Genomic DNA, 26,395 nt, shown 5'->3' with positions numbered 1-26,395 from the left:
GAACTAAAACATGCCTTAAATGAAGCCATAGTTCTGACAAAAATGCCTGGGTTAACCTCCAAGGTTGTTAACCCTCTAATCTAGCTTTACAAGACAGGCTCATGGGCTCAGTAAGACGTGGCTACTGCATAAGACACAAACAGTGAGAGCTGCAGAAATTGAGAGCTGTTAAATTGTTGGGGGACTTCCACTGTTATCCAATCTGAGCAGTCACTGTTTTCCTACTGCATTTCATTTTTTAAATGTTATTTGAACAAATGGCATGCCGCTATACTACCTTTATTACTTTTAGTTTTTCATTACTAAACCTCTAATAAGTTTTTTTGGGGCAAGTCTTTCTGCTGCGCCATGCCAAACCTACATCAGAGATCTGCACTTGGATTGAAACAAATGTTTCTCAAGAAGTAGAAGTTTATTCAATGTTAAAGATGATAGGAAGCTTTCACAGAATTGTCAGGTCATTTCATACAGCACATACTGTATGGACTAAACCTTTTCGGCCTGACGACTTCTCCATCTGACTTTTTAATAGGAGAGCCCCAGCAGGCTGGGGGTGTGGCGTCAGTGTTCGCGCCACACACGGCCTTACAGAGTGTCTTTTGTACAGCAAGCAGGATTTATATATGGTAAGTGGGGCTCTGCAGCCCTATATTCAACTGTGGTGTAAGAGAATCGCCATCTTTGAGGCATTTCTGTTTGTTTTTCTTCATCACGCCTGTCTGACTCAGTATTAGACAGGGAGTGAGCAGCTTAAAGATTGGCATGCAGGAGCGCATCATGTCACAGGGTGCATTCATGTGTTTGTGTAGCTTTTGCGAGTGATGTTTGGCACTATACCTTCACCACTGCCTTAATGTAGTCTCCTTGCTTAGTGGCCAGAAACAGATCGGTTGTGACATGGGATACACCTCATCTTCATTTCACACAAAGCTCTCATCACTCCGTCTTTTCTTTAGTGTTTGTGTGCGCGTGAGAGCATGGCAGTATGTCTTTGATCTGCTCAAATCTTTTAGTGTGCGTGTGAGGCTGTTTGGCCAACAGTGTGAAAGCGTTGTGTAAATCAGGGCACGTTTTCCTAATGGGTGCAAGCTTGTTTTTGCAGTGCCCGTTGAATAGGGCTGCACGATTTTGGCAAAAACCCAATTGCAATTTTTCTCACAGATGTTGCAATTACGATTTACAATTTAAAAAAAAATTATACATTTAAATGCATATGTGTTTTACACATGAATTTTTGAAATTCTGTTTTGTTTAGAAATATTAGTAAAAAATTTTTAGAAAATATTACTTTTTAACTCATGTTAGGAAATAAAATAAATACTAATAAATAGGGATGTAACAATTCACTCAACTCCTGATACGATTCTCTCACGATTTATTTTACAAAATGGGACTGTAGACAAATGATGAGTGAAAAATATTCCTTTATTTTTTGGGGGGGAAAAACTATAAAGTACTGTACAATTTTCCTTTTATTTTTCATTGTCAAAAGAATCCCTTGATAAACTATTCAAAACAATGCAATTTAAATAAAAATAAATCTTGAATAAAATAAATAATGACAATACAGATGAAGAAACCTATTAATTTAAATTCTAGTTCTATAGTAAATAATGCAAACTGCATATTAGTTCTTTTCTTTTTAAAAGTGCAACTGAAAATGTATTTTGTGCCTTAAAAATTGGACTTTTAAAAAAAAAAAAAAGAAAGTCATTTCACTGTATTTACATCAGATATTTGTTTGGACCAGCAGAGGGCGCTGGTAACCCAGTGGTCGGTTGGCATGCAGCTATTCTTGCAGTGAAGAAAAGATGCTACACCGGTAGCACACAGAGCTAATAGAAAAACCTGACTTTTACAGATATTCACGTAATATTACAGATATTCTTTCGGTGCTAAAGGGGTAACGTATCATTTATGAACATGTTTAAGAGTAGTAGGCGGCCAGAAAGAGTAGTAGGAGATTCAATTTTCAGGGTATTGTTATGAACCGAGATACCTATGAATCGATTTTTAACTGCCTTACAATTAATCGTTACATCCCTACTAATAAATAAAAAAACCCATAATTAAACAAAAATGTATGTAAAAATAAAGTAAGATACAATTAAAAGGTAGATATAAGTTGTACTGATATGGATTATTCTGACTGCTCCTTTTTAATTATTTATGTCATATAAAGATGTAAGAGAGCAGCATTAATGTCACCCATTTCCCCCAATTTCCCGGTGTTCAAAGATTTACTGAATCTGAGCAGGTTTATTGATTAAGTTTTGATCAACTTAATTTAAATTTAGACTGTAATGATTAAACAAAAACAAATGGAAACAAGGATGCATCAGTTATTTCACCACTAGGGGCCAGAATATTTTACAGTATCAGAAGTTATTATGTTTCAGACTCAGTCTGACAATCCCTGGCATCGATGGTCTCGTCCACAACAACAGAACAACTTTATCCACAGATTATCTATAGCTCTGACTAGATGTTTTGTTAACACTGAGCAGATGAAACCGATTAAAGCTGATCATGTTTTCACGGAGCAGCGCTACATGAGAAATGAACGGAGCTTTACAAACACATTAAAGTTGCCACCAGTCGGCTCTGTATTTAGGAGTCAGTGATGATTTATGTAGTTTTTTGGCAGTTTAGACTGTTTAGTGTGGTTTGGACGATGTTTAGTGCGGTTTAGGCTGTGTTTGAAGTAACCAGTACGGGAGGGGGATGGGCGTGCACCTAATAAGCGGTTCCTAGAAACATTTCCCCATTTAAAAAAAAAAAAAAAAAAAAAAAAAAAAATCCTTTTCCTCACGGTGATGGCGTTTCAACCCAACCGTAGATTGTTTTCATCGATCGATTCTGTGATTCTGTCCGCAATTTCATTCACGTGTATTTTATAAGGCCCTAGTGTAGAGGTTGTTAGAGCACTCAAGTAAGAAGTAACTTGACACAAGCTGTGTCCTGTAACCATCTCTGATTGGCCAGCAAGCCCAGGAAGGCAGTTCTTGGCGATTCTGATTGGTGAACATATATATCACTCACATAACGCAGACGAAAGAAAAAACCTCAGCATCTAAGGTTACGTTATCGCAGTAGTGAAAACCTCAATATCGATGTGATTAAAGTTAATCGTTCAGCATTAACAGTTGAACTCCACCTATTTGAAATTTAGTCATTTTAAATCAGCAGAATAGCTTGGTGACTTTCTGCTAGTCATACATTAAACATCTATTGGAGGAAGTATTCTTCTCATGCAATTTTGCTGCTGCTTCTTCTACTAAAGCTTGGGCTCATGACCTTGTATGGCTCAGAGTAGCTGAAGTGCTGTATCCCTTGAGATTGCTGCTTCACTCTGTGCATTCCTCCAAGTGTTAGGTCAAGGTTCATATCAGAGTCTGCCACAGTCTGCTAGTCCTTAATTTTGAAGAATTTGAAGTGGGGAAAAATTGAGGGCTGCAACGATTCTTCAAGGTTCTTGAAGACCTAGATTACAAAAATGATCAATGAATTTTCTCTACCCTTGCAGCCTTGTTTATTTTTTTTATTTTAATTTGATTATTTTTCTTATTTTTACCATGCATGCATTTGTTGTCTTAGGTTGACACTACATCTAATGAAGTATTTTCCTTTTTCTAAATAAACGATCAAGCAAAAGTGTATTTTATCCAAATACGTAATGGAAAAATCAATATAGAACTCGACTACCGAAATATTCATTAACTGCATAACTACCAAAAATTCAGCTTTGCTCTTATTTTAGGAAACACACACACCTACCTTTGTCAGGTGATGACTGGCTTTACCATGATTAAGTAAGAGTAGGTCAACACGAAACAGAAATACCAGTGCAGGGTGGAAGAAAAATGCAGAAATGCAACTGCTATTTTTGAGGAGCGCTCACCTCTTCCGCGGCAGGTTATGTAAAATGTATTTTTAGTCTTAGAATTTCCACCTTTGCAAATGATTGAGCTAACCCAATCCCTGTACCCTTCGTTCTTTGGTTATTTTGTTTCAAAACTAAATTAAAAAATTTAAATTTTTTTATAAAAGCAAAAAAGGTCTGTGTGTGTGAGTGCGTGCATGCGCGTGTGTGTATGTGGAGCAAATATCTCCCCGACGCGGTGCCTGTTTAACCTGAAACTTTGTCAACGGCTTCCAATACACAGAGCTTGTGCATCTGTTATTTTGGAGTAATTTGGTCATTTTCAAATGTTTATTTTAATTTTTATTTCAATTCTGGACGGCCCAGAAGTGAAACCTTTTCAGCTTTTGACCTCAGAGTGTGAGGAGGTGTTAGCGCACCATCTATATCTATTACACTACACAGCTCACTTTCGGTGTGTGCCAGAGCTCCTTTGGACTTCTCTTTTGAGGAAACATACTTTCTTATTTTTCCTTATTTGGTGATGACGTTTCCAATGTTTTTTTCATGTTAGTTTGACCGTTCGCTATTTAGACTGGACGGACCTCACCCTGAAGTTATTGACGGGCAATGGCTGCACATTTCTCCACAGCCCGTGTGTGAGAGAGGGAACCAACAGGGGAGATGAGAGTCCCAGGTAGAGAGTCTCACACACACCCACACAACACGTCGATCAGGTGCGCTTCACTATCGATCACAGTCTACGTGACATGCGTGCAGGCGTGTACAGGTATGCAAGTGTGTGAGTGTATAACGGACCACCATTTAGTCCGGTTACAGTCTGTGTCACGACACCCGTCCATAGGGTGGTAGTGACTGTAGTAGGGATGTAACGATTCACTCAACTCCCTATACGATTCGATTCACGATACTGGGTTCACGATACAATTCTCTCACGATCTATTTTACAAAATGATGACTGAAAAATATTCCTTTATTTTTTTGGGGGGGAAAACTATACTGTTTTCCTTTTTTTTTTTTATTGTCAAAAGAACCCCTTGATAAACTATTCAAAACAATACAATTTAACTAAAAATAAATCTTGAACGAAATAAATAAAGGAATAATACAAATGAAGAAGCCTATTCATTTAAATTCTGGTTCTATAGTAAACAATGCAAAACTGCATAATAGTTTTTTCTTTTCAAAAGTGCAACTGAAAATGTATTTTGTGCCTTAATAATTGGACTTAAAAAAACAAAAAAAAAACAGTAATTTCACCGTATTTACGTCAGATATTTGTTTAGACCAGCAGAGGTGGTTGGCATGTGGTCAGTTGGCATGCAGATATCTTGCAGTGAAGAAGAGATGCTATGCTAGCAGACAGAGCTAATAGAAAACGTGACTTTTACAGATATTCACGTAATATAAGATATTTTTTTGGTATCATTATTTTAGGGATCATTTATTGAACATGTTTAAAAGTAGAAGGCGGCCAGAAAGAAAGTATTAGCAGATTCCTCCCGCCGCCTACACTTCAGGATAGTGCCCTCTGCTGGTTCAAAAAAACTGTGCGATTAAATTTTCACAGTATCGATGTGAATCGTGATACCTACAGTATGAATCGATTTTTAACTGCCTTACGATTAACCGTTACATCCCTAGACTGCAGTGTTACACTCTGAGTCAGATCTAAGTGTTTACATGTTATGTAGACAGTGCTACATAGTGAAGGTCACCTGATTACTGCAGCTTCACTCACAGCACACCTGCCACTACTTCTAACTTCTGAAAATAGATAAGTTTAGTGAAAGTTAGACAAGCAGGTACACATGGATGGACTGGTGTGCATACATTTAGAATGGATTCACCCACCCCCACCAAACGACAACAAAAATGAAAATGACTCAAAATAAACAAAACTATTTATACAAAAAATCACAAACACAACAGAAATGCAAAAAGCTACACTAAAAAAAAGATTGAACAAGACTCCAGAGTCACACGACAATGGATGGCAACAAAAAACAATAATTATACAAAACATGAACAAAAGACAACAGAAAGATACAAAAATACACATAATGACTTCAAAAACATACATTACAGAAAAATACACCTAACGAAAAAAATATAAAAATGAGTAAAAACAACACATTCATCATGCGCATGTTTCATTGAATTAACCAGGAAATTGCACACGCTGTTTTACTTTGCACCTACAAATATACCCCTTTATAATGTTATTATTATGCCCATAATTGACAACTCGACTTAAGCTCCCACTATATGAATACATACTTCCGATGGGGACTGTACTAGTTAATTTCAAACCAGAAACAGGAAAATGGAAAAACAAAACAAGCAAGCGTTTTTCTGTTTTAACATTAAAATCTGATTCTGTTTGTGTGATATTTGGATATTTATGGGGAAACTAGGACAAGAGCTTCATGTTTTAATCTCACCACACAGAGGGGACACACAGACACAGATGGACTTTTGCTCTGCTGTGTTTGATAATAATGATCTATCATGTTTTTCACCTCACACTGATGGCAGAGGCGTAATTTGTGTGTCGATGACGTTTCGTTAATGAGTTATTGATGCTGGAAGTCTGAATCTGTGAATATCTGCCAACTTTACTGAACAGTGTTACAATCCAAATACTATCCAGATAAACTAGTGACTGGGTGGATTTTTGCTCCTGGTTTGGACATAAAAAAAGAAGCAACGGTCGTATTGTGGTGTGGAGACCTGGTCCAAGACCTCTGCAGGGAAACGAGGTGCAGCGGACTTCAGTTCTCGCGCTAATTATCCCGAAAATATAAAAATATCACACAAATAGAACAAGTTTAAAGAAACAGAAAAACGCAGATTATCTGGTTTTTGATTTTTCTGTATTTCTGTTTTGGTTTTAAATCAGACTTTAAATCAGACTGTAAGAGAAAGGGGGTACTTGAGCTAAAAATGAACTTGGGTTAAACTGGGATCTCACAAAACTGAAGATAGTTTTCTATAGAAATACTGTAATTTATTATATTTCTTTAAAGCAGTTTTAAAACGATGTATCTCAAACTGAATCATTTTTGAAAATTCCAATGACTGCAGCCAACATTCTTGTCCTGCACTTAAAATAAACTTCTATGCTTTATGTGTGCCACTCTGCCATTGGGACTGTGCAGGCTTGCAGGATGTTGGCGAGGCCTCTTATACATATAGGGTTTCCTGATGACCAAGTTCTGTACATTCATTATGTAAGGACTCTGTCAACCCCTCAGTAAAGCCTTCAATAGCTCGCAGGGAGTCGTAGGCCTCGAGAGTGAAACGGTGTCGAGCAAGCTGGTCCATTGTGTGTGTTGTAGGGAGCTTGCCTGTTGGAAGAGTATGTGGTAGGGCTGCACGATTCTGGCTAAAATGGTAATCAATTGGGATCAAGATTGTAATCACAGTTATTAATCACAATTATTCATCATGTTAGGGAAAACATCTGTGTTTTTATTGACGTGAACTGTTTAGAGTGCAAAGAAAAGCTTTAGACAAGAATAATGATTAATACTAAAATGTACCCAAGAATTCAAAATTTACTATGTGCTGCTAACTATTTTAATACACTGTTAAGATTCAGAATACAAACTCCTTAAAAACAATTACAGCGTATAAACAAAAGTAGAGGGACAGCAGGCTTAAGCCGACAGGTTTTGGGCCAGTAACGGTCAACATTTTCTGGCTTGAGTGTGGACCACTGGAACACAGATAGGGAAGGGATTGAAGCAACATAAACTTTAGGCCTTCATGCATTTGTATTTATCATATTTGAGTTTGTGGATGTTTTTTACCCTGCGGCACACACACAACTCTGCTACACTCTTTACTTATGACCTGAAGTCCAGACTAGGGATGCTCATGGGTTACAAATAACACAAACTTACACCGACTAGTGGCTAACTAATTAATACTAACTAATTAGTACTCATGTCAATCCACTCATGGGGGTGTGTCGACATGTGCAACACAAAGTCCTCCTTACCTCAAAAAAAACCCCAAACTCTCCAGTTTTCTCTCGACTCCCACTCACTTCCACATTCCAAGTTAACAGAGTATTATCACATCAACTGGTTGCTGAGAGTCATCCATGTTGTGGTGTGCCCCAAGTGGCAACACAAGAACAACCAGCGTGTGCACAACTGACATGACTACATATGTGTCCAAACCCGTTTCGTTCCATCGGGCTTGTGTCTGGTATGATATCCATCTTGTATGATATTATCTCAGCTGACAGCTGAAGCAGAGAGAGGGAGCTTATGGTTAACAGACCATTCTGAACGCAGAGCATGTCAACATGTTTCTTTTTCTTTAAGCTGATATCCGGAGTTTCTGAGAAATCTATGTTTATGTATCATTGTTTTGAAATGCAAAAAAAATACCTAACTACTCTTTTACTATGGTCTACTGCCAGTGGCCATTTATATACGTCAATGTATGTACAGTAAGTCCTGCCTTCGTCCTATAGACCCCTATACAAATTGCAAATTGCGCAGCAATTGCCCAGCCAATAGGCTTCGACTACTTGTAGCGGAGACTGTCAATCAAAGTGAATGCGCGTGTGTAAACTGTGTATGAAAACAAGGCCGCACGTCACAACAGCAAACAGGTATCACTCTGAGCAGCATAGCATCATGGAGGAGTGCTCCAAACCTTAAAGCTTCTACTGAAAAAGAAAAGGAAAGTCTGGGTACAAAGTTTGCAGATAAACATCTTCGTGGCTGCAACAGAATTTACCTCTGAGCTGCTTTTCAAAGGTGGTGGCACTTGCGGCTTTTACAAGGATTGCGAATGGACCCTGATTTGGCGACATTTCTCATGGACTAGTAATAAACATGTTGTAATCGAACTACCATAAGTGTTTTATTAGTGAAAAACAATACTACACGTGTGTTGGTGTGTTAAACGTCATGTTCCACGATGCGTGTACACAAAAGTAGAGGCGTGGCTTCTGGTAGATTGGCAGAGGCAGGGTGAGAAAGTGGAGCTGTTTAGGGAGGGACATCGAAACATTTGCTTTTGATTTTTGTCTCTTTTCATCCGCCGGATATCAGCTTTAATAACGACCAGTAAAAAAAAAAAAAGCAGCGCGACAGGTTGGTCGCTCGACATGACTCCGTCTCATCAGTCTAGCTTACCAAGTGACTCGAAGCTGCCGAAGTGTCGCTTGCTTGTTATTAAGGTAGCTTAATGAAGCCTTAATCATGTGTTGGCTGACTACTGGGGTTGAGAAGGTGCCTCATTATATATGCAGCAGAGCCCGCATTTTAAATGTAAAAATCGCCGAAGATCAAGTTAATTTAGTCGTGGAGGCCAAATTTGTAATCGTGAATTGTGCAGCACTAGTCGGTGATATGAGAAATGTGGATATAACTCTATTTCATTAAACCACTCTATTACTGTAAAATGTTTGTAGTGTTGTATTCATTATTGAACTATTCCTGCACAGTCCTGCTGTGGCCTGCCCCTCACCTCTCCCTTTCTTGCCTTTCCCCTGTTTTGCTTCCTCCCACTACGGGACCTTGAGTTTCAACACAGGCTTTCAGCTGCTGTAAATCACTGACTATTATCCTGCATGTGTGCAAATGTGACGATGTCTATTAGCATTGTGTATTATGCATGAGTGTTGCGGTATGTGCATGTGGGTGTGTCATCGGCGCTGTGGAAGGCAGGAAGGCGGACCACAGAGCACTCACTTTTCTGACCTACTTTCTCTTTCGCCTCCCCACATCTGGCGCAGAGAGATTGCACCAGATCAAATGCCTGCCATTCCACTTACTTTCACGTTATTTCTTTATTTTATTTTTCTACATTGAGTTAGTGTTGTTTTTTGGCAGAAATTCTTCTGTACTGGGGGTTCAAAGTATTAACAGCTAAAGTATGCACTAAGTGCGTCACTTTTCCTACTTGTGTCCAGCAGTTGTTGAGTCAGCAGAGTCGAGCTTTGCAAGTTGGTGCCTCCCACCTTTGACAGTACCCAGCTAAAATTATTACAGTTATGTGCACTGTGGCAACAGCCTCTCAATCATTTAACAGGACGAGGAGGCATGTCCTTTCTACACAGCCCTTATTGTGGAAACTACTGTAAAATCCTTCAGGGGTGTTTTTTTTCGGAGAAATGAGTTTCCTTCAGTTTCGTTCTCTAATGTTTGCAGCCAAGCAGGACTTGCTTAGTTGAGCTGCAAAGTGTCATTGTTGGTGAAACAGGTTTGTCGATACCACAGAAAGGAGAGGGCATTGTCACTTGCAGACAATGACACTGTGGAACAGTCCAGATTATCATAGCATCTTGCAAATGGTCTATAAAATCAACTGACATGATTGCCCTAAAACACTTGATGGTGATGTAAGACTGCTCCATTTGGCTCTTTGTTGTATAATTCACGGTGACAGCGTTGCCTGGGAGTGAAGCTGATGCCTGTGTGACTATCTGTAAAGATATGCACACAAGGCAGATATTTTTAGAGACCTCTTGCTCAGTAAAATCCTCATCCTTCCTTTCCCTCAGACATCGTGTTTGGTTTGAATGTGAGAAGGACTGGGAGCGTGCAGACCAGTTCCCCTTCTTTATTTGGCAAGCCTCTCCTCAGGATATGAAGCATTTCCTTTTGTATTTCCACTTTTCTCCAAACAGTTTCGATAGACATGTATATTGAGTGTTGTTGTTGGGTTTAAAAAATAATTTAAAAAAAAATAGTTTAAGAATGTGAAGTTTGGTGGGTTGATTAATGCCAGCTTAAAGCTGGTCTGTACATTATGGTTCTATGTTGTTTTTTTTTTTTTAGTAACAAACAGATTACAAAAATGTAACTCACTCAAGTATCAATTTTATTGACGGGAAGCAATTACATGGTAACAAAAAACTCAAATATGTAGGTCCTTCATATATAACCTCCCTAAAAATATAACTGTATTTACCAAGGGTGGTATTTACAGGGCTTGCTGCTTAGCCATGGGAGCATTAACAAAACCACCAAAACATTGCATACAGAGATCACCAAAGAAGAAACAAAGGTATCTGAAATCATAAACACTAAGGAGTGTAGCATTACACTTTTCAACATGACATTTATATAAAACAATAAAACAATTAATTGCAAGTTAATTACAGGGAATCATGTTGATAATAAGATAAAAAAATTCTAACGCAGAATGAGAATTTATGTACATTTGGAAATCTCTAAATTTCAATTACAGTGTGTTTATAAACCCACAAAGTGTTATTCTGATAAACGATGTGTGTACTAAAGGTATAGGAAGAATCTCCTATAGGAATTGAGGTGATTGCAGAGGACAAAAAAGAGGCAGGAGGATATAGAACACAGTCCAGCCAAGCCACTCGTGACACACGGGGCTCAAAGAGGATTATGAATGGTTAAGTAGGGCATCGGGACACCAGCATTATCGTAAGTGTGTGACTGTGGCTTCACTCATTAAAATCCAGGCTGATTGATCATCCCCCTTGACTTGTAAGCTGATCAATTTCTCAGCCCCTGCTGTTGTCCAGGTGGAGGCCCACCTCTGCCTGTGTATTGTGGTGGAGCTCTAACCGGCAGTAAACTCCATAGAAAAGTGAGAGCTTCCTCCTAATAGTGAGCACTTTCTTCAGTAATGGTTTCAAAAAGAATACATTTTAGTGTGGGTTTTGAAGGATGGTTGTTAGGGGTGAGTATTGGCAAGGATGTTGCAATACGATATGTATCGCGATACGTGGGTCACAATACGATATAATCGCGATATATTCTGAAATCAATTTTTTTTTTCACACCCCTAATGGTTGTAGGTTAATATCAGCTGAACACGTGATTTCTCAGAACGAGTGACTTCATTTTATGCTGACTTGTTAAAATGTAAAGTTGCTGTAGTAATTGGATTGAAAGCAGTGGCTTAAAGCTTAAGTTTCCCCTAAAGCTTACTTGTTTACATCTTCCCAATTGGCCTGTCAAAGGACAAACTGGTATTTCTAGACCCCCTGACATCATCGCTCTCGAGTAATGACCTCATTCAGCCACTTTGCCAGTCATCATGCCTTTTTTTTTTGTAGCTTGATTTGATTGTCAATATTTTCTTGTGTGCTGAGTGATGCAGAGTTCAACAAACAGCATCCTGATTTATTGTTTTATGTTGGCATAACAGCCAAAATGCATACCAGGACTGGAGGAATTATTTGTTGATTTGATGCACCATAATGCGGCCACGGGCAATTGGAAATCGACTTTCCATAATGAATTCCAGCCTTCTGACTTAGCAGTGCCAAGAACGTTGAGTTTTTTTTGTTTTTGGGGCTGTGAGTCAGTATCTAGTCTGGAATGAGTCTCACCTAACTGATATTATAAAAGGTGTTATATAAACCTGTTCTTCATTGATCAAACCAAATAGTATACCATTAACCATGTAGTGTACATGTCTGTAATTATTTGAGTTTTACTCAGTTAGTGCTGGGTGATATGAACTAGAGCTGAAGATATTTGTCCTTTCAGGTCAGGTCCAGTATTCATTTCTATATTTTACATAGGCTCAGATCGGATATGGGTTCTGTGCGGTAAATGATTGGTCAGGTGATGTGTTTCGATTATTAACGACTCGTTCTTGAGCTGTGTGCGCGGTTTTAATAGTGTCTGGCTGTAATGGGTTTGGGCTTAAAAAAATGGCTTCATTCAGGTTTTGGACTTTGAAGCCCAATTCCAGCTCTAATATGAACCCATATCATCTCAATATTTTCTTTCTAGAAGTATAGGCGTTCTGTCGTTATCTAGATTTTTTCCTCAATAAGTCATAATATCAACATGTAACATATCTGCTTTAGTGATGTTTCATCACTTTTAGTTGTTTCTTTTATAAGGGACAGCACGTGTGAGTGAGATCTGTAGCCTGGCTTGTTTCGGGCTCGGACCTCACAGTCTGGCTTCCAGCATCAGTTTGAGAAACTTTTCCTATTGTACCTTATGCCACTGTTATAGATGCCAGTCGGGAGATTAGTCACACTAGAACCATTAGTAACTAAGTAAGCCCGGACACAGACACTTGCTATCTGTGTCTTTCCTTTGCTATGTTGTCTCTGCAAAACCTATGAGTAAGGCTCATAGCGGCAGAGTGCAGTGTTTGCTTGGTGGGAGAGATGGTGTCATCATGCAGAGAGAACTTTAGGTGAGAGGCAGACGGTAAGGGACAGGTGCCACATTTTGTTTGATCCTAAGAGCTTAGGTATTGAAAAGAAAATGTCTGTAATTGTAGGTCTAGTACGACTGCTTCAAAAATTCGACGACTAATGGAAATTACTTACTGTATTTTTCATACATAAGGCGCACCGGATTATCAGGCGCACCGGTTTGTTATTATTATTATTATTATTAAGACGCATTAAGCAAAATAAAAGTCAGATAAGTCAAACTTTATTCAACTCATTTATAATAACTCTCAACATTGTTCAGGTTTAACACATAAAATACAGAACAATACACTCACTTTTTCAGTTTAGTATGTTGAAGCACAGTAGTTAATTTCATATATAAGGCACACCTGATTATAAGGCGCACTGTTGATTTTTGAGAAAATTAAAGGATTTTAAGTGCGCCTTATAGTCCGAAAAATACGGTATAGGGAACGGCAATAATTGGCATATTGTTAATCAAGCTTTTGAACATAATGGAGATTTGTTTTAGCATCATTTTAAATACATGCAAAAACTGAAGCTAACATAATATCTGATTATTAGGCCGATATTGCGTTATATATTGATGATAACTGACCTTATTGTGAACCCTATTTCATACGCGCAAAAATCTGGTTCCGACCAAGAATCTAAACTCTACATAGACTGTAGGAAATACATACATAGCACTGCCCGAAGGACGCTGAAATGCTCACCTTCGTCTGTTTACATGTCAATCACAGCAGAGAGCTTCCTGGAGGCGCGGCTTCTCCAGCTCAGTGCCGCTTCAAATTTGTCATCAAAGTGGCAACACGTCATCAAATTGGAGTGAGGTGTTTGGGTTCACCCTGCAATAAGAAAGGAGCAAATCACCCTCTAACTAACGATTGAGGGAATCAATGAAAAAAACACTGTATGAAGCCCTAATAGCACTTTTTATGATGTTTAAAGCACAGAAATGTAGATTTAGCTTAACATGGGCTCTTTAAGTAAAAATCTCCGCAAGGCTTGATGCTTAACATTTGTGGTCTTGGTTGTAAAGAGACGTCCTATTGGCTAGAACAAGGTACAGCAAAAACAATCTTCATAACAGCACCTTGTAAAGTTGTTAAAGCAAACGTTTTGGCAAACTTAACTCACCAGGCAGACTCAGGGGAGCACCATTAACACAGCTCATATTTGAAGCTTGCTGCTGGTTCTGATGAGGTAAATCACTTCTTTTTTGTGCTTTGCTCTTTCTGCCTCCTGTTTGGTAAAGGGCACATCATAAAGAAGTGAGTGCTTCACAAGCTTTTTCCCCCTAAGCCGCTGACTCAAATCACTGTTTCACATCACTGAAGTGCAGCATTAGGCAAATTGTAGTTGCTTTTAACAGTTTTACTTGTTTTAATGTTTCTAAACTCTCCCCATAATAATAAATTAATGATTTGTTTGTATAAGTATTGCAACTGTATGGATTAGGATATTATGGGAAAATGTTGACACATATAAACAAAGTATTAAACAGACATGAATGAATGATTAATCTCAGCTGTTTTGGCAACACTGCAGTATTTGATTGTTTTACTCTCCTAATAAATTGGTTTAATGAAATGTTGGAGAATAGTAGGGCTGGGCGATATGGACCAAAACTCATCTCAATATTTTTTCTCAAAATGTCCATATACAATGAATCTCGATATTTTTAGCTCAATAAAGTTTTACTAGAAAGACAATTCTTTGTTAAATTTGCTGATGTTAAATGCCACACAGCTACATTTATTAATTAACAGCTGCACAATATGTGACACTTTGTTAGTTATCAATCTGTGCTTTTCATGCTGTTCTGAGAAGTTTCAAGAGGTGCACCAAATATTCGGCCATTGGTTTTGTGAGTTAAAAGCAAGGCCGAATAGTAGCGTGTGACACAATGACGCGATCAAACAACGTGCAGTGATTTAGAGTCGGAAAAGTGTGTGGGCGTTGCTGCAGAACCAGCAGCAGCAGCTCCTCCTTACCGCTCCCCGTCGTCAGTCACCGCGTAAAAGTTGGAAACAGTCCAATTCCACAACCGAGTCCGTTGTTAGCGCTGTGAGCCACGAATCCGTAAACATCCCCATCGTTTCCTCCTTACACTACACTGGGTCTCGCTGCATAGGCTGGTGTAGCATTAGCATGGAGTGCTAACAGCTGATGTGTGTAAACAATGAGTCCGTGGCTCCAAGCAGTGACTCCCAACACAATCGGCAGCAGATAAAGTAGTGCAGTTTGGGCGTCCAGTAGTGCAGTTTGCATTTACATATATGGCAATAAAGTATAATATATATTCTATATTAAACCTCAATGTTTATTTTAACTGTTAGATAGTTGGAGAGGGAGGAGCTCACATTCTAGGAGGCGTTAGGTGACGTCACCTACCAACGTGGGCAAAATTCAACTCGCCCATTTAAAGCTGACTTTTTACAGAATGTGTAATAACAATGGAGGGAGGAAAAATAAAGTTTTCAACTTTGTCCCTCTGAATGAGGCTAAAGGGATGTATATCACTATCAAAACCATAATAGTGATTTTTTCATCATAACTCCCCTTTTAATGCACTTTAGCTTTTTTTTTTGGAATGCATGTTTTGTTATATTTGAAGGCCTAATATAAATGAAAAACTTAATTGTGCGTTTTTTGAAAAGAAAAGGCTACTGGAATAGTTAAAAAATGTCATAATATTAAAAAAAAAAAAAAAAAACACTACTAAAAATGTACTCTAGGCTGTTTATGCACTACCTAAAAAATTATGAAAAACAACCGCATTCGATATTCGGTATTCAGCCAAGCATTTATATTTTATTTGGCTTCGGCCTCAAATTTTCATTCCAGTGCATCCCTAAGCTATAAAATAAAAATATATCAATATAGTTGATACTACACTTTTCTATATCACCAAAATAGAAAACTTTATATGTTGAATCTCAATATATTGCCCAGGCCTAAAGAATTATGTTTTTTTTCATGCTTGTCAATCAGAAGTGCTCAGTGGACGGGTACAGAAACCTCACTGTGCTTTCTGACTTTAGAAAAGCCTCCATAGCTGGACTGTGTTCTCTTGCTGCTGGACTTAATGCTTCAGTGCTTTACCCAGGTTTTCCTCACCCTGTCACACCCACTGACTCCTAAGGCCTGGCCTGCTCTCATGCTTATTTGCTTGTGTTGGCCCTCTGTGTTAACTTTGTCTTTGGTTCAAATCTGCTCCTAGCATGTGCTGGGACAGTTGTTGTGCCAGCACATCAGCAGATGCGTGCCCAGGGACAAGCGCACACAGGTGTTGCACGTCTCAGGCTTTTATCATGAGTGTGGGCGTTGCTGCTGCTGTTGTGGCTACTAGATGAGAAGGGACTAGTAGCTGTAGCCCTTTGGCGCATGGATGCAGCAAAATCTGACCCCCTCTGGTGGTAACTTTGAAGAAGTGCACTGTTGGCCACTGTTGACCAGATCAGGAAATGCTTGTGGTTCAGTCAAAGGAAGAAGGGCTGTGTTTGAAATCAGGATGTGATCTCACATCTTGGGATCTTTAGGCACAATAACTTTATTCTACTTCTGACATAGTTGAAGGAAAATAGCACACATTGAATCATCTAATGTTGGTTTGTATATTCATTTAGGGTTCTGTTCTCCTGTCTGGACTCAAGCATTTTTTACACTCCTGTAGTTACACGTTTCTTTTCTACATGTCTTCTCTGGTTCAGGCTCCTGACACGCCCACCCTGCGTAAACTGACCAAAAGTTTGTAGTCTGTGAGTGAAGGCGGACGAGGCCATGATGCCATTATTTTTGGGCTGTCTAGAAATCACGGAACATGGAGTTTTCCTAACGCTTGTAAATGTCATTGTAACTGAAATTCCTTTGTTGATAAACAATGTAACAGGTTGATTAGAACAGATTAGTGCAATGTGAAGATCGGACACATTTTTCTGTCTGAGCCACAGTTAAAATCTCTCTTTTTTCCCCTCATTAACGTTTGTTTGAGTGGAAAGCCTGATTTTATTAACTTCTTACATTCCTGCATTCAGAAATGATCAGCGTGCGTCATCAATGTTTCACTTGTATTTACTTTTGTAGTTGATCAAACTGTGGCTTTAAGTTATACACAGTGTTAAAATAGTTAGGCATCAGTCTGACGTCTGTCAGAGTTTCATTGTAACGAGCAGCAGCAGCCGAGGCGTGCACATTCAGCACAGCTAAACCGCTCCGCCACGCTGCTCTCACCCTCTCCCTGAAAAAGGAGTGGACGACATGGGTAAATATAATTAAATGTAATACATTTTGTCCCATTTAGAACTGGTAAATGTGAATATTAGAAATGCTGATGGTCAATCATTTGGCGTGCTTGTGTGACTCCCCCACCCCTGTGACAGCGTGACACGATGTTTTTTAATTCGGAATTAGTTTTTTCGAATTAAATAATTCAGAATTAAAGTGTTCTGCTTTGTGTTTACATGGTAATCGTAATTCCCGAACTGAGGGTTACTTGGAAAACCGGTTTATTCAGCTTTAGTTACTTCTGCTTTAGTTCTGGGAGTTGGGAAGGCTCTGATTGGAAGGGGGAGAATGTGACGTATCACATTTATCAGGAAAAACACAACAAACCTTTTATTGTTGGCTATAACACACAAAACCACACGAGAACTGTTTTCACCTTTGATTGTCGTTTTGAAGCAGCAGCTCGACAATAACACAATTTCAGTTTGGACTGCAAAGCGGAAGAGAGATAGGAACTAATCACCGGCAAAAAGCCCAGTAAACTTCTGGAAAACAATCACCAGGAATAAATAGTTGCTCCCTGGTAAAGATAGTAGCTCTAACAACAGGTAAAATGATAAACTGGTGATATTACAGCCTATACACGCAGTATGGATATGCATTTACTCCACCTCCGGGTCCTAGTGCCAGCCGTCCGGTAAAACCTCTTCCGTTTACCGTGTTTACCGAGGTTTGTGTGTTTAATAAGTCAGTGTGTGCCCGTGTGAAAGTCCGCAAGTTTATGCTTCCGTCCATCCACTCTTTTCATTATGTATATGTCTTTTAAGGCTCTTATTAAATAAGTCTCGGCTGGAGTCCGGGCCGCTGCCATCTTGGATTATGTCGTCACCAGCGAGTCATCGCGCAAGCGTAAAACGACCCGAATTAACTTAAAGTGGAATTAACCAAGTTAAGTGTTTACAAGAAAGAGGAATTATCTAATTCGAAATAAACCAGCCACTTAATTCTGATACATTTTTAATTCGGAATGAAATTAGCATTAGGAATTTACTGTTTACAAGGTTAGGTTAAAGAGGAATTAACTTTTATTTCGCTTTAAAGAGGAATTAAAGATCCCACGTAAACGTGGCCAGTGTCGCTTTGGATAGATTCTTCCTGGGAGTCTCTTCTGCAATATTATGAGTCTGTGTGGCTTAAATTGTAACCAAGTCCAAACTTCTAGTGCAGTATAATGTTTCACCTTATCAGGGTGTGCAGTGACTTGAGTACAGGGGGAGAAGAGCGCACAGCGAAAAACAGCGCCACTGACTGACTTTTTAGACTTAAAAGTCAAAAAAGTGGGAAATGGGAGAATAAAGTCCTAAAGGCAGTGTGTTTAATCTTGAAGCTGTTGTGCAGAAGTGTAAGTTTGACTGTAATGAGTTCTCTGTAGCGTAATCATGCGCTTCTGAAATCTTTCCATAATCACTTTCTTCGTTGCACCTTTGTTCATAAAACCTTTTTCCTTTTTTTGCAGTTCGGCCTCCAGGCAAGAAGCAGGTACGAATACGTCTTCCACCCAGGGGAAGAGCGGGGCTCATAAAATCTGTCTGGTTTGCTCGGATGAGGCTTCGGGCTGTCACTACGGCGTCCTCACGTGCGGCAGCTGCAAGGTCTTCTTCAAACGAGCAGTGGAAGGTGCAGTACACGGAGATGTTTGTTGTTGTTTCTGCAATCCACAGTGTGTCACAGATGCTGATGAAATAAATGTGGCCAGGGTTGGGGTCAATTACATTTTTCAATTACAATTACGTCTGCAATTATCCATGTTCAATTACAAATCAATTATGACAACGGTGACCAACATATTTTCCCATTACGATTAAAATTAGTTATTTTTCTGTGAAAGTCAATTACAATTACGTTCTCAATTACTAAAGTTCAATTAAAATTATAATTATTTTCCTGTGAAAATGAATTACAAATATCCTGTCAATTACTAAAGTTCAATTACAATTAATCACAGTTATTGAGCCTTTAATGAATAACCCCATAAAACGTAACGTTCCAATTGTGTTAGCTGTCAGTTTTGACCCATGTCTTAAATCAGCTGTAAAATACACTAAGATATTATCTATCATCATCTATTTTGTTTTTCATCTTTTGGTTACCTTGTTGGGCTTCCTAATCAATGAAGATTACTATTTTTGGTGGGTCTGTCAGTATAGCCCTAGATTTATTGTATTTTTCAAGAATGGTAAAAAGATCCTGAAGAGAACTGGCAGGTAGTGGGAAAAGTGGATCTGAAACATATTTTATTTAGTAATTGTTTACTACTTACGTGTAGGTCATAGAACTCTAATTTTCTATTTAATTACATTGTAAATGACAGTTTTTATAGAATTCCCATGACAATTACAATTACAAGTCAATTAACTGAACTAAATTACAATTCAATTAGGATTACAACAGCAAGAGATTTTGTCAATTACAATTATGCCATAATTGTAATTGGTTACAAATGACGCAATTACAATTATAGTTGAACCCAACTTTGAATGTGGCACTGAGTTTATGACGGCCCTGGGAATAACAAGTGGATCTTTAATTTCTTTGTGATTCAGGGCAGCATAACTATCTCTGTGCCGGGAGAAACGATTGCATAATAGACAAGATCAGGAGGAAGAACTGTCCAGCATGCAGATTTCGCAAGTGTCTGATGGCCGGCATGAATCTGGAGGGTACATCCCAGCTGCACACATAAGACAACATGAAACTATTCAAGTTAATTAATCAGCTTTTGTCTCTTCATCACTTTGTCTGTTCCTCATAAAGCTCGCAAAACCAAGAAGCAGAATCGTTTAAAGGGCACGATGCCCAGCCACGCGCCTGAGGTGCTGCCCCCCCCACCCATCGAGGCATGCTCTCTCGTGCCCAAATGCATGCCTCAGCTGGTTCCCACCATGCTGTCCCTGCTCAAGGCCATCGAGCCAGACACCATCTACGCCGGCTACGACAGCACCCTGCCAGACACCTCCACCCGCCTCATGACCACCCTGAACAGGCTGGGGGGGCGACAGGTCATCTCTGCTGTGAAGTGGGCCAAGGCTCTGCCAGGTTAGTCTCCCACTTCTGCTGATTTCACGTCACATTGTATGTTTGGGTCACTTTACTTTTGTCGACTAACAATTTTTGTCATAGTTTATATCAATAATAAACAAAAAAACCAGTAGTGTTGCAATATGTATTTGCTTTTACATGTACCAGTTAGATTTCATATTTTTAACTGTGCTGCTGCATGTTGTCTTATTTCCTCTGTTGTGTATTTTCTGCATGAACTCTGCTATAAAAATTAAGGGTAACAATTTATACATAAAGGTTGACATTAGGCTGTCATTATAGACCTTTTTCACGACAACCGGATGTACCGCCTCCTGATGCCGAGTAACTTCCTGTTATTGCGGGTCTAAGAGAAAATGGCTCTTATTTTTTCAACAGCGTTGCTCAACTTGCCAGCGTTTTCGTTTGCTGATGCGGAGGCAATCGCAGCAGCGAATACCCAAACAAATGAACTTGATAAGGAGTGTCAGTTCTTCCATGAAGAATATATCCACAGCTATCAAGATAAGAAAAGAAGTAGCTTCGTGAACTAACTACTATCTACAACATATGAAGTATAAACATTGTAGTAAAGAAACCTAATTTAGTCTGCTAAAATATTCATAATGTTTAAAGAGAGGCATGTTATAAATCTTTAAATTATATTTTAACATTCTGATATGTTTCTTACCCTAGCCCTACATAACCCAAAAAATGCCAACATTGCTCCAAAGATAATTTAGCAAACGACACAATGACAGCTTATTCATTAGACAGATAATGACAGCGTAATGTCAGTTTTATGTATAAAACTTCAAGTAAAGTTTTACCATATTATCTCATCTTTTACACATGAATATGATAAAATGTAGTGATGGAGTAATTATGTGGGAAATTAAATAAAGAAGTTACTTTTTGCAAACGAAAGCTTCAGATGGAGCAGATTATCCAGTATAAACTGGAGGAAATGAAATTTTTTTGTGTCCCACTCCAACAAAAATGTAAAACTATTGGTGCTGTAAGAGCTGGTTTTAAATGGTTTACATCACTCCTCATGCACATCATGTTTGTCTCGATTCAGGTTTCAGGAACCTGCACCTGGATGACCAGATGACTCTCCTGCAGTGTTCCTGGCTCTTCCTCATGTCCTTTGGTCTGGGATGGAGGTCTTTCCAACAGTGCGACGGCAACATGCTCTGCTTTGCCCCTGACCTCGTCATCAACGAGTATGTACTATGTAACGCACTAGGGGCTCAGGAAGTGACTACAAAAAGGGTAAACAGAAATATAGCGCCCTATAAAATACGTTTTATTTTTTCCAAATTCCGTTTTTTCCACTGTAATTTTTTTAATTCCGTTTTTTAGAATTATTTATAATTTTTTTAAAGAAAATATTAGTTTTTAACTCCTGTGAGGAAACAAAATAAATACTAATAAATAAAAAAACTCATAATTAAACAAATGTATGTAAAAAATAAAGTACATACAATTAAAAGGTAGATATAAGTTGTAGTGTCATGTATTATTCTGACTGCTCCTTTTTAATTATTTATATGTCATATAAAGATGTATGAGAACAGCATTAATGTCACCTGATTTCCTCTCAGGGATCAATGGATCAAAATATTACATTTTTCATTGCTTAAATTTAAAAAAAAAAAAACAGAAAAAAAAACAATTAAGTATAAACTTTGTTTTCATTAGTTTATTTATTCATTATTTCAACATGCATTTTACTGAAGCTTTGATGAGATGTTATGAGAATGTAACATTCTAATAACGTTGCTCCAACTGACTTTTATTTTGTAAACCGGAAGTTTCCACTGAAACGGTTGGACTTGAGGTAGCTTCTGACTGTGAATGTGTAGTTAGGAGTCATGGACCAAAGGCTGGAATAAAAAGAACTAAATTACAGCACAGACTCAGTTATTCTTGTTAGCCAGGCATAACAGTTCAAACACTGAGCAGGTGAAGATGATTAAAGCTGATCACGGTCTCACGGAGCAACGCTGCGCTACACGAAACACGGGCAGAGCTTCACAGGCACAGCCAAGTTAAACTGGAGGTTCTGTAGTTAGGAGTCAGTGATGATTTGCATTGCTTTTTAGACAGTGTTTGTAGTGGTTTAAGATGAGTTTAATGCAGCCAGGACAGAAACGTTGCCCCACGGTGACGGCGTTTCGTGCCGATTTTGTCCATTTCCGCGTTTAACCCTTTTTTATTGGTCGATTCCGTGATTCCGTCCGCGATTCCGTTAACACAGATTTTATAGGGCCCTAGAAATAGGTACGGCTTTTGAGCGAAGGTGTGTGATTAATTGACAGACAAAAAAAATTAGTTTTAGTATATACATTAAAGATATTTGGAGTTTGTATATATATTATTTAGTTGCTATTAATAATTATATATAGGCAATACACAAAAAAAATACAATTACAAAACAGACAATATTTTCTTATTTCAGAACTTAGTAGTCAAAGTTTTTGGTGTGTGTTTGTTTGATTTTGCAGAGTTGGAATGCGAAGGGTTCCGCAAAGTTTTTTCACATTGGGGAAAGAAATACAACACAAAATCCGCGAGGTATAATCCAAGTATTAGGTCTGAAGATGATTAAAAAAAAAAAAAAAAAAAAGGTCTGAAGATATTCCTACTGCGATGCAGCGGTGGTTGGGTGGTGGCTCGCCATCCAGTGGTTGAGAGTGGTAGGTGATCCAGAACCAACAAATAAAACCTGACCTGTAAAACAAGGCCAACAACAATTAGTCAAAAAGCAAATAAAATGATCTTAAGTACCTTTTAAAGTAGAAAATACATTTACCTTAGCACCCTTTAACAATTGCTCATTGTTAAATAAATAAACAGTTAAAAATAAATGCTATAAATCACAGCAGAAAGACCCATATTAATGTACTTAATTTGAAGCTTCATTATATACAAAGAAGTAAAGTGCACTTTTAAATCAAAATCATTAGCTGTAAAGCTAAGCCATATCATAAACATGCATGTCTTCAACATATTCTTTAAATAATTCATTGGTTATCTAATTCATTCAATTCATTCAACAGGTCGAAGCCTATTCAAAACCACATAGCCGTTTGGGTATTTATTTAAAAAAAGCAACAGAGATTGTCAGAACTGGTCAAAACTACAAAAAGCGAAGTATTATCTTAATATAATACTGTCTAATAAACAATTCGGCTTTGGTAATAAATTAGAAAGTAAAAGGATTCTTAAAATAAAAGTGCAAATGGTCAGACTGACCATGTGTGTTCCAGAGCTAATGTTAGCTTATTTTAGCAGGAGTTTCAATGGAGTCCGGCACGACACAAATACGCAAAATGCATAAAAAATACAACGTGGATCGACTCACCAATGAGTGGGGAAATGTTGGGGTTATAGGAGAAGATATCCGTCCAGTTATTTTTGATGGATGGTTTGTTTAATCGATTATTTTTAATCAGAAAGCCAACCATGCTGACACCACAGCAAAAGCAGCCACAGCAGCAGCAGCTGAGTAATCAAGAGTGAGGGGGAGGGGCAAAGGATCTTAAAGGCAGAGCGGGCCTGTCACAATAAAACTATGACAGGAAGTGGGCTTCTAGTTCACATGGGTTACAACTAGTATCAGCTCTTCTGTGAGTAGATCTGACCCGTGAGCTTTGATACGCCACCAAAAGTAGAGAAGCACTTTAAAAGAACAACACATCTCCTCCCAGTGATGCCTTGTGTTCCCATTGGAAAAACGGCTAAAGTGAAATCTTTACAAAGCCTGTCAAATTTTGAGTGCTGTCATATGTGCTGAAGTGTGTGGATAGAGCTCATCCAGGCTGCTGTGTGTGAGGTGTCCCCTAGGAGTCCACTGTCTGCAGTAGTCCCAGGTTCTCTCTAAGTGAAGGGAGCCATTGGCACAGCTTTGGTGCTCAGGATTAAAAGGCTTCTTTTTCCCCTTTTCTTACTTTCTTTAACCAAACCTCATGGGATCCTGACTCATGTCCAAGGTTTTCTACTTCCTCTAAACTGGTCCCAGTTGAACCTTTTTACGTCTTAAGATTTGAAAATTATTAATATAACATTATTTTACTGTATGTTTGAACTGCATTAAGCTGTTTATGAAGTTGATCAAATTCAGTGTTCATGCATTTTCATTATAATATGTTGATTAGTGTAAAAACGTTATGCCGGAGTTTTTCATTTGCTCTGTTAACCTAGTGTTGCTGGCTATTGTTCTCTGTTTGAGTGACATCACTTGATCAAGCCTTTTGCGCAAGGCTGCAATATCGGTATCATATTGGAAGTGAAAAAGTAGTATCGGGACATCCCTAAATTTATTGCCAAAAATCTGCAATACACATGCTGTCACTCACGAGCTCCATTTTGTTCCGTGTGAACCCACCAGGGAGCGGATGAAGCTGCCCTACATGGCCGACCAGTGCGAGCAGATGCTGCGGATTTCCAGCGAGTTTGTCAGGCTGCAGGTGTCCCACGACGAGTACCTGTGTATGAAGGTCCTGCTGCTGCTCAGCACAGGTGAGACTGCACTGCTACACAGCGTCTGAGTTAATGCAATCAGTGATGGAGCCATTCCTGGGAACCAGCAGCGTGTGCAGTCACAGACAAAAGCTCGTCTAACTGCACTTTTCCAGCTGATGAACTGAATGCAATTATGACGAGTGGGAATTGGATTAGTAGCGATCATAAAGGAGATGATGGTTCCTCATTAAAGTGCATTAATCCGAGTGTGCTGGTCTGTAGTCGTTAAACCTACAGTATATAATAAACCACTGCTTCATGTAATAAAAATTTTGGCCGATATGTGGATTTTTTTCATTATCGGCCATCGGCCAAATTTCGTTTTTTTTTTTGTTTTTTTAGCACTTTAGAGAAGCCATTTAAGGAAAAAAGAAAGAACATAAAAAACATCCATTCAGATGTATGAATATACAACAACAACAAACAAAAAAAGTAGTAATAATAGCATGTGCATGGGAGAGGTGGAAGCCAATATGCTTACAAATAAAAGGATAAGGATATAATATAATAGTGCTGATCAAATGTCCTTATTCTATTATATCCTTAATAGAATAAGGATTTTTGTTTTACTTGGTTGTGAACAGGTATATTTAAAGTTTAATATATATTTATAATTCTATTGGTGTATTTAATTTAATGTCTAATATATACATTTATATCATATGAGTGTTTTAGTTGTCTTTCATAATCAATGTGCTTTAGATATCGGCCATCGGCTGAATTTTTTTTCTTAAATTGGTATCTGCATCGGCCTTTGAAGAAAAGAAAAATAACAAATATTTAAATGTATTGTTTTTTGTAGTTTTTCCCAGGGTGATGTTTTTAGTTTGTGTCGTCTTGCAGTGCCAAAGGACGGCCTGAAGAGTCAGGCGGTGTTTGACGAGCTCCGCATGTCGTACATTAAGGAACTGGGAAAAGCCATCGTGAAGCGTGAAGAGAACTCCAGCCAGAACTGGCAGCGCTTCTACCAGCTCACCAAGCTACTGGACTCCATGCATGAGGTACGCATGCTGGGTCACGTGACCCTCACCACTGTCACTGCTGGTGCTCATTGATGAGCTGGCGTCTGCAGCTTTTCTATTGATTGTTCGTTATGGAAAGCTGCTGTGTGGGATTGTATTTGTTAGTTGACGTATTGATAGAGTTTAGAGCTGAATCATTAACTCTATTGTGACTGAGTGACTTAAAGCAGACAAAAGGATTGACAAGTGATTCCTTTTAGAAGCAGTTTACCTGAATATTTTTAAAACCACACTTTAGTGTTACCCTGGACACGTCACATTTAATTATAATTATACAAATATTTAGAGACAGCACAGAACCTATAGTAAATATTTTAACACTGTGTATTTAAGCTGAGCTGTATTAAGTTTTCTGCCTCAGAAATGTATTTATTGTTGTCAGGGTTGGGGTCAATTATAATTGTAATCATAACTAATAATTGATCATTAATTACAGTGATAGCGTAGTCATAATTGTAATTGTAATTTAAAAAAAAAAAA

At 38.5% G+C, this 26,395-nt stretch overlaps 1 protein-coding gene across 1 annotated transcript in view; it reads left to right on the top strand.

Moving 5' to 3' along the window:
- nr3c1 (nuclear receptor subfamily 3, group C, member 1 (glucocorticoid receptor)) overlaps window positions 1-26,395 on the top strand; it is a 37,046-nt gene that overhangs the window by 6,318 nt on the left and 4,333 nt on the right. The window contains 6 exon segments of the mRNA XM_028459723.1: window positions 18,802-18,962; window positions 19,889-20,005; window positions 20,100-20,381; window positions 21,445-21,589; window positions 24,760-24,890; window positions 25,737-25,894. Coding sequence (XP_028315524.1) covers window positions 18,802-18,962; window positions 19,889-20,005; window positions 20,100-20,381; window positions 21,445-21,589; window positions 24,760-24,890; window positions 25,737-25,894 — 994 coding nt within the window.

Source organism: Gouania willdenowi, chromosome 10 (genome assembly GCF_900634775.1).
Source record: "Gouania willdenowi chromosome 10, fGouWil2.1, whole genome shotgun sequence".
Taxonomy (NCBI): Eukaryota; Metazoa; Chordata; class Actinopteri; order Blenniiformes; family Gobiesocidae; genus Gouania; species Gouania willdenowi.
The sequence above is the reverse complement of the archived record's forward strand: the minus strand, read 5'-3'. Positions and strand labels throughout refer to the sequence as shown.